Here is a 12146-nt window from a genome sequence, read left to right as displayed (position 1 = left end):
AACCCGAGGTGGGGCTCGACCTCACAAACCGTGAGATCATGACCTAAGCAGAAATCAAGAGTCGGATGCTTAACCCGCTGAGCCACCCAAGTGCCAGGCCTCATTCTTCCTCATCTGTGGAGCCGCGGACAAACCCACTGTTACACGTGCGTGCCAGACAGAACACCCTGAGCCCCAGCAAGCTCAGGGTTTGAACAGGCAAGGCCACACTGCACAACTCTTACTTGTGACCGCGTGTTCCCCCGAGAAACAACAGGTCTTAAGTTTCATAGTACTTTTCTGCACCTAGGCTTAATTCTGTACAAATAGCGTTTTAACACTTTTATTACTATGAAAACCTGATCATTTACTTCCCTTCTTCACTTTTTTTCTTTTAACCATACAGCTAGCTCATGATTTCCCTTCTAGAAGAGCAATAACCTATAATAACTGGAGCTATTCTGCATGTGGGGGAAGCTTCAAAGTCTCTAGGTCCCGTCACCATGCTTTAGAGGTGTGGTTCTCTGCTCCTGAAACGGGCACTTGACCCTCTATCAGAATTCCCATCGCTAGCCCTGCTGGAACTCTGGCCAAGCCCTCAGCTGAAGCAGGGCAGAGAGGGAGCAATTTCCACGAAGAATTAAATTTGCTGACCCACTTGGGTAGAAGAAAAAACCCACTCTGCTGGTGGATTAACGTGGCTGACCAGCTCAACGCCACTGCAGTTGTGACTGGCACTTGATGTATGGGGTGGATCACTGGACCCCAAGTTAGACCCAGGTCTTGGTGCTGGTCTTGCTGGGTGACTATGGGTAAAGTACTTTACCTCTCTGGTCTTCACCGTCCTTGACTGTTATGGGAGGGAGCTGGATAAATCACATTTTTAAGGCGTCTTCCAGTTTTAACGTTACGGTTCTATGATTTCTTCCCTGTCAGGAATCATGTACAGTTTCTTCCTCATCAGGCAGTTCAGTAAGCTGACAGTTACTGTATTCAATTCTTATAAGCAATCCAGTGGACAGGGATTCATATACCTATTATGCAGAGGCAGAAACTGAGGTTCAAAGAGGTCAAAGGACTTGCTGGTACCTCAACTAGTGATTGGGAGGCAAGGCCAGAACCAGAACCTGGGATGTCCATCTCCACACCTCCACTGTTGCCATTCTAAAGTCATCACTGCTTCAAGATTTATTACAGCATTAAATCGTTAGTACGGTCTACGTACAAATTTCGGAGACAGGCATCCAGTATTCTGTAGTATGAATTCGAAGACTTCCTGTATTGAAAAGTAAACTCCCTGGGTATATTTTACCATTCTCTTTCTTTTAGGGGGCCCAGACCTGGCCTCTCTTAATCAGTGGGTGTGATCGAATGGCTTTTGCTTAACATATTCTTTGGAATGAGTTAAGGTCTGCTATCTTTGTTCTGTTCTTTAATTCCAAAGCATTGCTTCTTCCAAAACACCCTCCCCTCCAAATGAAAAGACAGGCCACCAGGATCTTTCTTATAATTATGCAAATAACACACATTTTTTACAGGGATCTGTTTACATATAACACTTAACTGGTGGAGAAACCCAAGTTGCAATGCAGGAAAAAGAATTATAACCCTGTGGCATCCATTAAATACACTCGAAGAGCACACAGGGCAGAGCACGAAGATGATATGGAAGACAAAGTCCATGGGATCTGAACCAGCGTCTCAAAAACGGGGGATTTATCACGTTTCAAAAATGAGGCTTTTCTCCTGCCCCCTTCACCTGGTAAACGGAAGGATAAGCAAACCTCTTTGCAGGGACACAAAGGCTCCACCAGGGCCCGGGGGAAATCTGAGTGCATGAAATCTGTTTGCTACTCTGTCTTTTATTTCCCTTAATGCTGACCTTGAGCAGAACTAAGCCTCTGATTTCAGAGCTGAGGTATGCCTGCGAGAGGACACGTGTGAGGCTGCTGGGTGGGGCCTGGCCTCGTACCCTCGATGGCTCCCGGTGTGGTGCCACCAGGCTGTGGGCCTCCGCTCACTTTCTAAGAATCTGTGTGCTTTGTAGCTTGGCCTGACCATCACTGTCGCTGGGGCTCTTCCTGGGCCCTGATAACTCAACTTCCAACTCCTCTGGCTCTCCCTCCTCCTCCCATAGTTCCTAATATACTACAAATTCAGCAATTAGCTATTCTCAGCCATTAGCCATTTTCTGTAGCCATGCCTAGACATTCTAGAAGAACCTGAGTTTACATTCAGGGCAGGGACCACACTGCTAACACGGATGGCCGGTAACCTGTGCCAGGTGCTTGGGTTACCTTTACTTCAAGAAGAATCCCTCTATAAGTTCGCAGATGACTTTAGGCCTTGTTCCTTAAACAATGGCTCAAAATGAATGCAGGCTGTGCACATACCGATTTCTCCTTTTTTCTTTTTACTTCTACTAATTTTAACTAATTAAAACACTTTTACTAATTTTAAGTTAATATCTTACATGTCTTTCCTTCGCGGTTTCCTATGTTTTCCAACTGTTCTTCAATAATCGGGAAATAAGAAAACATTTTAATGCATTCTTGTTTTTCAAAAAAAAAAAAAATTAAGTTAAAGAGCAGTTGGGTTTACTCAGGGTCCAATGGAATGGAAATAAAACGAGGCTGTGGCGCCATCTAGTGACAGTGAGGCAAAAAAGCCAAGACAAGTCTGAGAGCTTGGAACTACCTGGGGCCACTGGGTCCTCCCAAGCTTTGGGGGGAAAAAGAAGACTTGTTTCCCAGAATCCTTGAGGTCTCCAGGGGAGGGCACGTGTCCTCAATTAGAGAGGGGCAAGAGGTGCCACCTGATAGCAATTCTGACGCCCCGAGAAGGGAGCTGGGGACAGGACAGTCTGGGTAGGGTGCCCACCATCAGCTGCGGGGAGCACTCCAGCACAGTGGTTGCTGCGCTCACACGTCGGACCTGTGGCATAGCGTCCCTCACTCCGTGGAGGTGGACCGTTTGCTCTGCCATTTTCAGGTCACCCCAATGAATTAAATTCAGCAGAATAAACAACTCCCGTTTAGAATCTTAAGTAACAGAAGTGAAAGTAGACGGTGTTGACCAGTCAGGTGTGACAGTGGACACCTGCTCTTTGCGGCAAATCCGACTGTCTGGAGTTGCACTTAGGGTCTGGTCCCATCACATGCCAAGTCCCTGGCACCACCCAAATCCGTCCTGCGCTCTCGGGCAGCAGGGCCAAGGCAGCAGAAATGTTCAGGGAAGCAATGGAAGGTGGCAAACACCGGTTTTTCTGTTAGAAATAATGGATTTCGTCACCCCTTTCCTAGCCAGACAGCTCAGGGGTCACTATATGACTTCAGCTATTCCCTGGGGTCCAGGTGCCACTTTCCTCCTCGCCTCTCCCCTCTTCAGCCCTTCAGCCCTCTTGGTCACAAAGTCTCGCTGCTTCTACCTCTCTGCACCCCTGGCACATCTGGGGCCAAAGGCGAAGGCTCCACCTGTCGTATTCGGCTGGCGTTTTGCTCCCTTTCTCGCCCAGAGAATTTGCAACAGCACCCCCTTCAGGCCCTGCCCTGCACTGCAGCTCTGCTGCTCCGGCCCTATTTTTTTTTTTTTTTTTTTTTTTTTTGGTAGGTATGGTTGATCAAGTCACTCTACTTAAACTTTTCCATGACTTCCTTGTTCTTTAGGATTCCAAATCCTTCATATGACTGACAGACAAACCCTTCTAAAGTCCGGCCCCTGCCCATTTACTTTAATTCAAATATTTGATTGGAAAATGGAATTGAATTCAAATATTTTGTAAGGATAATTGTTTATTTTGATAAATGAAGCTTGATGTCAGCATCAGCCATGCTATAAAAAGGTAGCGAACTAGAATGCAGAAAATTACCTGAGCTTACGGACCTTTCCAAAGGACTTAAGGGGGTAAAAAACCCCAATACCACAGACCATGTCTCTTTCGTAAAATGATGCATCTTAAGGCAGAGGTGTTCAAACAGGGCACTCAAAGACCTTCCAAGGGGTGCAGACATAGGATATTTTAAGGGAATTCATGATCAGATCCTCAACTTGCATGTGTATTTTTCCAAAAGCTGGTCTGCCTGAGATCCTGCCTCCCGTTTCCCATCTCCCACCACGTAAAAGAAGAGCAGAATTCTCATCCACCCTGATTCTTAGATGGTGTCAAAACCTCCACAGCATCTAAGAGACAATTCAGATATAAGTATCTGTGGGTCTCCTTGAATCAGGCACTGTAATGGGCTTCCTACTTACACAAGAGTCTAATAAGGGTGAAGGATGGCATTAGAAATGGGGCTGTTTGGGGCCACCCTGGGCTGTTCAAAATTCAATGATGTGTTTACAAAATATACTGAATAAAAATAAATATAGAATGGAAAGGGAATGTCGTGGCTCTTAAATAATGACTTTGCCTTTTTCACTTCCTGATTATTTCCAAAGACACTATCACTTTTGAGCTAGAGTTCTGTGACAGCAAAGCAAATGAACACTGAGAGAAGTGAACACAGCATCCGGCTTTCTTTGTGCCCTTTCCTTCCTCTTTCCTTCCCTCCCTCCCCCCCCACATCCATCCATCCAACCTTCCTTTCTTCCATCCATCCATCCATCCATCCATCCATCCATCCATCCCTGCATCCATCCTCTAAGAATTAGAAACAAGACGGTTGTCACAGGGATGCCTTATAACACATTTGCTGAACTGGAAATGGTATCAGACCTTTACTGGTTGAAAGCAAATCTGGTGTGGCAGATTAGTTTGACAAGAAGGACTGGCTTTGTCCTTCTAGAATATACAGCAGACATTTTACGTAAGTGAATGAGCTACATTCGCAGCTCTAAGGTCTTAACCATGAAATATTTTAGAAAGCAGACAGTTTAAAAGCTTTTTATCAAAAAAAAAAAAAAGGATACTGACAAATGTTTATCATCGCTACTTTAATTATCTTATCTCTGTTGGGAATATTTTGGGTTAAACAATTTGCCTCCAACTAAAGAGGAACAGGTTTAATTAACAGTTTTTTGAGAAGTTTTGGTAAAGCCTTTTGAGCATACTCCCCATTAACGGAAAAAAATCAATGTTTCTAAGGGCAGAATAACAAACCCTTTTGTAAGTCAAGTAATTTGTAATTATTTTCGATACAACTGAAGGACCTAATTGATTCGTCATTCTTTGGCACAGAACTTAGAAGGAATTCAAAGAATTAAGTGACATTATTATCACAAAACTGTTGCCATCCCACGTACTTATTCATGGTTTCTTAGCGCTTCTACCTCTAAAAATGACAAACAGGCAAAAAAGGTGATACTGAACGCTTCCTTATTCTGGCAATGGCTCTCATTTATCCACGTATGCATAAGCTAGCTTTTGAAAAGCCCGCTTTCCCATTATAAGTTGCCATTTAAATGCAATTTCTATTTAATAATTATCTTGATGAAAAATGATTTAATAGTGCTAATGACTTACCAACATTTGTTTGGATCAACTGTGAATTAATAAGAGTCAAGACAGTAACTTAGTCTCGGAGAAATTTTCAGTAACTTAACACAGCAGAAATTTCTTGTAATACTCATGATACCTGGCAAAATGTCTTAAAATTTATGCATACATAGGGGCGCCTGGGTGGCTCGGTCGGTCAAGTGTCCAACTTTGACTTGGGTCATGATCTCACGGTGTGTGAGTTCGAGCCCCGGGTCGGGCTCTGTGCTGACAGCTCAGAGCCTGGAGCCTGCTGCAGATTCTGGGTCTCCCTCTCGCTCTGCCCCTCCCCCACTTGCACTCTGTCTCTCTCTTTCTCTCAAAAAAAAAAAAAACTTTTTTAAAATTTTGAAAACCTTTATGCATATGCATTGATGCACACCTTTAGGTTACAGAGATGCACGATGGGGAGATCATTCAAGCAACTAAATCGATGACAGCAGAATAAAATACTGTGGGGGGAAATAAAGCGAAAAAACAAGAGTTCCGGGAAAAAAGAAACAACAAAAATTCCAGCTGTTAAAGACAGCTTGCTCGTGTACATTTTTAAGGGAGAAACGTGGTTACAAAAGTACTGTGGATTCAGAGTCCACTGAATACATTTAAAGAAGTGATTTTCAAATGTCGGTATTTACAACATACCGCTGGGTTTCATAATTTCTGGGAAGTATACCACAAGGCTTTACTAAGACTTCCAAAATGACAATTACACAGTTCCTGTTTCTCTGTCACCGAGAGGCAACCTGCTTAACCCAAAGACTCAGAGACCTCGGAAAACTGAAATATTCTCACGTCCTTTGCACCTGTTTGCCAAGAAATTTATAGGTCACCTTAAAATATGTGTGTGCAGATAGGGGCGCCTGGGTGGCTCAGTCGGCTGAGCGTCCGACTTCAGCTCAGGTCATGATCTCACAGTTCGCGGGTTCGAGCCCCACGTCAGGCTCCGTGCTGCCAGCTCGGAGCCTGGAGCCTGCTTCGGATTCTGTGTCTCCTTCTCTCTCTGCCCCTCCCCTGCTCACTCTTTGTCTCACTCTGTTTCTCAAAAATAAATAAATGTAAAAAACAGACAACAACAACAAAAAAAAGTATGTGTGTGCATGTGTCATTTTAGAACGTTATTTTGCAGCTCCGTTGACGAAACATTTGCTGGCCACTGTTCTAAAGGGCTCATACTGGATCAATTGACCTTATAGCTTTCGAAAGTTCTCAGGAGTTGCAGCTGCATGTTCTGCTCATTTCATGGGGTATCCTTGACCCTAAATGCCCACCAAGGCCAAAGGAACTCAGGTCCAGGATGTGGAGGTCTTCTCACTTTTCTGAGTCCTGTCCGGGATGGTGTGACCCAAGGGTTTCTCTGGGATTGTTTGGAGGGAGCCAGGCTGCTCCTCATCACCGGCTCTTCCCCTCCTGAGCACTGCTTGGGAGCACTCCCTAACCTCAACTTTGATCTCTGTCACCATCCCTCCCAGGTGGGGCTCGGCTTAGGAGACGCCGAAAAGTCTGATGCTTCTGACCCACAGTGCCCTCCGGCTTCTTGCGAGGAAGCCCTGTTGCCTGCCGCCCCATGGCCAAGGGTGAGGGGAGGTGAGGGGCCCCTCCGGGTCCCTGCATTCCTACTTTTAAATGGAGAGCACAGGAGAGCTGTTGGGTGGTGGTGGTACCATGTACGTTCTCATCTCAGGTCCACCATTTACTTTTTTTTAATTTAAAAAAATGTTTATTTATTTATTTTTGAGAGAGAGCGAGAGAGAAAGAGAGAGAGAGAGAGAGAATCCCATGCAGGCTCTGCACTGTTAGCACAGAGCCCCAACGCGGGGCTTGAACTCACAAACCATGAGATTACAACCTGAGCCGGAATCCAGAGTCGGATGCTTAACCAACGGAGCCACCCCGGCGCCCCTCCGACATTTATTAACTGTCATCGAAGAGGCAAGCTGGTAAACGTCTGTGTGCCTCAGTTTCCCTGCCTATGAAATGGTGATAACGATAGAACTATCTCCGGGGATTAGGAGGACGGCGTGCCATACTGAGCTAGCACACGAGAACGCAATAAATTAAGTTGTTGGTATTATTATTATTAAATGCCAAGATCTGGAATTTTAGAAGTGGACTCAAGAAACGACAAGGTGAGAATCAGCAGACAGCATGCTTCCTTCAATGGATGGCTACCCTAAAACCTCCTGTCCCATGCCCCTGGATTCTGCCTGGCAGCCAAACCTGGTCCCAAAGGGCAGCAGCAACCCAGGCTCTGCCCCGAAGGAGGCTGCCTGCAAATCACCTCTGATGCGGACAGCCCCTCCCTCCTGGGCAGGTGCCACCCAGATGCACAGCCGCGGAGCCGGAGACCCCCCCCCCCCCCGCCAGTTTGGTTTCCCCCACCTCTGGGCTTGCCCCCAGAGACAGGAAGTGCACACCAGAACCCTAATGTTGTCACACACAGCTGTCAGGGTTCTGTGGAAATCTTCCACGCGCAGCACGGACCTCCTGCCCTGAATGCCCCTCTCCCCACGCGTGTGTGGAGATGGCTGAGGCATGGCAGGCTGGAGGGGCCCGGGGCCCCTCTGTAGCCCAGGAAACATACCTGAAGAGTGATGGCACAAAGGAAGACCGGTCTGGCTTAGCATCAACTGCATCTCTGCTTGCTGAGTCCCCAGCTGCCTGCTCCACGCCACAGCCCTGATCGTCTGCCATCTGGAAGGAAGAAAAAAAACCAGAACCTTGGTATCTAGTGTATCACTGGCCTCATGATCCTTTTAAGTAGCACTCATTAGATGATACAGGTTTTTTTTTTCTAACATTTTTCTTTAATTTTATTTATTTAGTTTGAGAGATACAGAGAGAGCGTGAGCCAGGGAGGGGCAGAGAGAGAGAGAGGAAATCCCAAGCAGGCTCTCCACTGTCGGCGCAGAGCCCAAGGCAGGGCTCGAACTCACAAAACTGTGGGATCGTGACCTGAGCCAAGATCAAGAGTCAGAGGCTTAACCAAATGAGCCACCCAGGCGCCCCTAGGTGTTGAGGTTTTTGATTAAGCCTGGAGATGAGCAGTCTTGCATATTTAGGCTCCAGGGCTCCGGCACCAACCATTTATTTAAATGCTGGAGTGCCAACTCTATTTGAGGCATTGTTCCAGAGAGGGAGGAGGCAGCAGCAAAGAGAACAAAAGCTGTGCCCTCAGGGAGCTTCTAATCTGGAGCTTCTAATTTTGTTAAAGGATCCCCCAGTAAGAGAAGCTGTGGGAGGTCTGTAACAGGAAACTCCCCCTTCATTCCTGACAGGTGACAAGGTGCTCAAGCTTTGCCTGGCATCGCTTGAACCCCGTTCGAAAACATTAGCAACCTGCAAAAAGCCAAAGCTCTCTGTGTCAGACGGTTTTCGGCGGGTTCTACCAAAATAGATAGATTTCCATCGTATTATTTTCCTCTTCCAGAATCTTCAAGAGATCCCTATGATCCAACAGTTCAAATCTAAACCCACCTCCTTGGGTTTTAAGACCCTTTATGATCTAGTAGTGGAGTTGGCAAACTCAGGCCTACTGCTTGTTTTTGTAAATAAAGTTTTATTGTTAATACAGGCATACCCATTTGTTAACATATTGCCTATGGCTGCTTTCCTGCCACAACCAGAGTTGAGCAATTGCGACAGAGACCATATGGCCTGAAAAGCCTAAAATATTTACTACCTGGCTCTTTATTTAAAAAAAGTGGGATCTCTTACTAACCTGCTACTCCCTCTACTTTAAGACGTGAAACCAACAATAAGAATAGAAACTGACATATTATTTGCTTGTGCTAATTGCTTTGTAAGCATTATCTTATTTAATACTTTCAACAATGCTGTCGGACCATTCCTATGATCACTGCTTTTTGACAGATGAGGAAGGTGAGGTTAGAAAAAGGTAGATAGCTTGTCCCAGGTTATATTACGAGTAAAGAGCAGGACTTGGATCTGAAGCCAGCAGCATGCACCCCACCCAGAGCACACCCCCCCCCCCCCCGTTACCATTATACCATGCAGCCTCCCAGCATCCTTAAACATATTATGCTCATTTTAGGTTCTGTCAGGGCTCATAGTTCTCTCTTTCTGGAAGTCACCACTCATACATCTGCTGGACATGACACCTTTGTCCAGCGGGCTAATAATCAATCTTCAGAATTCAGCTTAAATGGCACCTCCATAGGGAGGTCCTCCTTGATTACACCTATCTCATCAGCTCCCCCCACCCCTGTTCTCTTTGTCTTTTTTTTTTTTTTTCATTTTCACTCTGCTTATTTGTAGCTCAAACACAACAATTCGAAGTTCATCACGGGAGAAGCGCCCAACACCCAAAAGGTGCCTACGAAAGAAATATTAACTGAACGGAAAGCTGGAAGAAACAAATGTCGCAAGGGAAGAGAATCTGCTAAAAGTGATATGGCCGGTTAGAAGAGAGTTTTAGTAGAGCCTGTACTAAAGCCATTTTTCCTACATCCAGTCCTGTTTCCTTCCCCGTGAAGGGCTCGGCTTTCAGTAACAAAGGAAACCCTCTCCAGAGTCTAATGTCTGCTGGTCTCAATCTCTGAGCAATTGCACAGAGTGGGTGCGCAGATGCAGGCTGCATTTCTGTTAGGTTCGCCCAGGGATGTTTTCACTCAGTCAGAAAACAAGAAGGCATCCACTGGACACAACACACTGTGCCCCAGAGCACAAGTAACGACTTCTGGAGGTGGGGAGAAGGAACCCAGCTTGAGGGGAGGGAGGCATCCAAGATGGCAGAGTGCTGACCCAGTGGCTGTGAGGAGTTCTGAGTAGTATTATCACGTCCCCTTGCAGCTTACCTGAGGGGTGTGCTGGGCAGTAAGGAGAGAACGGAGAGGGAGGAAGGGTCCCACACGAGCTCTCTACCATGACTGTGGGAAGTCAGGTGGCCATCTTGTTTCTCAACACCTCATCAACCCTCCACCATCACCAGCAACGTGCATTGTGTGTTCAGCGGGGGGGCGGTTAGAGCGTTCAGATTAGGGTGCAAAATGTTTCTTGAAAACAGTGATGACCCCATTCCCAAAGGAGATAAGCAGGAATCCAGGCATGCAGAAACACTCGATAATTTTATCTCATCTCTTTTACATAGACTTAGTTACTTTTCAGTGTGGATTGTTGTTAGCAAAGCACAGAAATACTTTTTAAAGTTAGCAAGTTAAAGTTATACAAGAGCCATCAGAAGACACTACCTTCAACATGTGGTAATTAAGCCTGGAGCCTTTTGCTAATGCCAGTCTTTAAGGCTGAATCTAGGATGTATCATGATAAAACAACGTGACCAATTTTTTTTTTTTTTAAAAAGGACAAACCTAAGCAAAACAGCTCCTAAGAAAGCCAGACTTTTGCTCTGATGGTGTTGGGGGTGCTGGGAAGAGCTGGGAAGCTCCTCCTCGAATACTTACTGGGAGCCTAACACACCAGGCCGTGTGCTAGGAGCTGGGGACACTGCTGTGAGCAAACTGACCTGGTGCTGCCTTGATGGGGGACAAACTTTGATAAAAGGAGGGCACAAATGTCAAGCTGCGATTGTAGTGAGTGCCTTGCGGACCAACAATCTGTGGCCATCCCGGGGGACCCGACTGGGCCTCAGAGGAATTCGGGAAGGTTCTCAGGGGAGGAGATATCTGGCCTGAGGTCTGAGAAGCGGAAACCCAGAGGGTACAAGGCCGGGGGGTGCTGCAGGCAGAGGGGAACTGCACACTCAGTAAACCCTTGACCTATTCCGTCAAAGCAGGGGTGCGGCTTAAACTGCTTGTCCTTCCCAGCCACGTGGAGGGGACTTTGGACTTGACTACAGAGACATAAAATTCAGGCTTATGTCTATGGATCAGCGGTGGGAGGCCTCCCAGAGTTTTCCCTCCAAACATTAGGCCAGAAGGGTCTTCAGCCTGAAACCTACAGCATGTTGCTGGGTTGATGCTGAACGCTGCGCAGAGGGACAGGAAACATTCAACGAATGTCTTACTCCTATGAGGCTAGGCTTGATTTCTGGGTGAACTGAAGTTCACCCAGAATAAGGGTGCTGACCAAGTGAGGTGCCTAATCCTGGCCACATCATTTCAGTCAGGCCAAGGCTTGGCTTTCCACAGCCTACCCAAGAAAATCCAGGCCTATCTCACCTCTGCTGTGCCTGGAGAGGGCAGGCCTACTGTTATTTTCTTGTGTTCATCCCCTTTGTAAGGGCTCAGGCTGTAGCCCCCGAAGGAGGAAATAACCTGTAAGTAAACAAAGGACAGGGCCACGTAGCCTGCCAGAGCAAGAGTTCAGGCGAAATGGCCTAGAAATGACCCACACAGAATAACCCACAAGCGATTTTACTGCCCCATAAACGCTAAACTTGAGTACAACGGTGAACGGTAGCAAGGTGACCTGCAGCCTGCCTTTTTTTTCACTTCCTCAAGAGACCTTCAAGAGCTCAGTACCAGGGGCCCCAGCCAGGACGACGGTAGCTCCAACGCACCGAGCTCCGACGGAGGGGCTGTGCACCTGTCACCTCCTTACAGCCTGGCAGCAACCGTCAGCCCGCGGTCACCACCGATCCCATTTAACAGACAGGCACAGGGAGGACCGAGGCCCACAGCTGACAAACAGGGACGCGGGGACTGGCGCCCAGGGCCGTCAGACACCGGAGCGCTCACTGCCTGCCTTGCGAGAGATCGATCCCCTCCTTCGCGTC

At 46.9% G+C, this 12146-nt stretch overlaps 1 protein-coding gene across 3 annotated transcripts in view; it reads right to left on the bottom strand.

Annotated features, from left to right (window-relative positions):
• The window catches only part of CASP7 (caspase 7), a 30868-nt gene that overhangs the window by 17698 nt on the left and 1024 nt on the right, over positions 1-12146 (bottom strand). For 2 of the 3 annotated variants that reach the window (XM_047824887.1, XM_047824886.1), the window contains exon 2: positions 8034-8143. In XM_047824887.1, the coding sequence (XP_047680843.1) occupies positions 8034-8143 (110 nt within the window). Of the gene's footprint in view, positions 1-8033; positions 8144-11589; positions 11613-12146 lie in introns of those variants that run through there. The other variant, XM_047824888.1, reaches the window with a different exon arrangement.

The sequence above is a fragment of the Prionailurus viverrinus genome, chromosome D2, assembly GCF_022837055.1.
Source record: "Prionailurus viverrinus isolate Anna chromosome D2, UM_Priviv_1.0, whole genome shotgun sequence".
NCBI lineage: Eukaryota > Metazoa > Chordata > Mammalia > Carnivora > Felidae > Prionailurus > Prionailurus viverrinus.
This window is presented reverse-complemented; position numbering and strand designations above follow the sequence as displayed.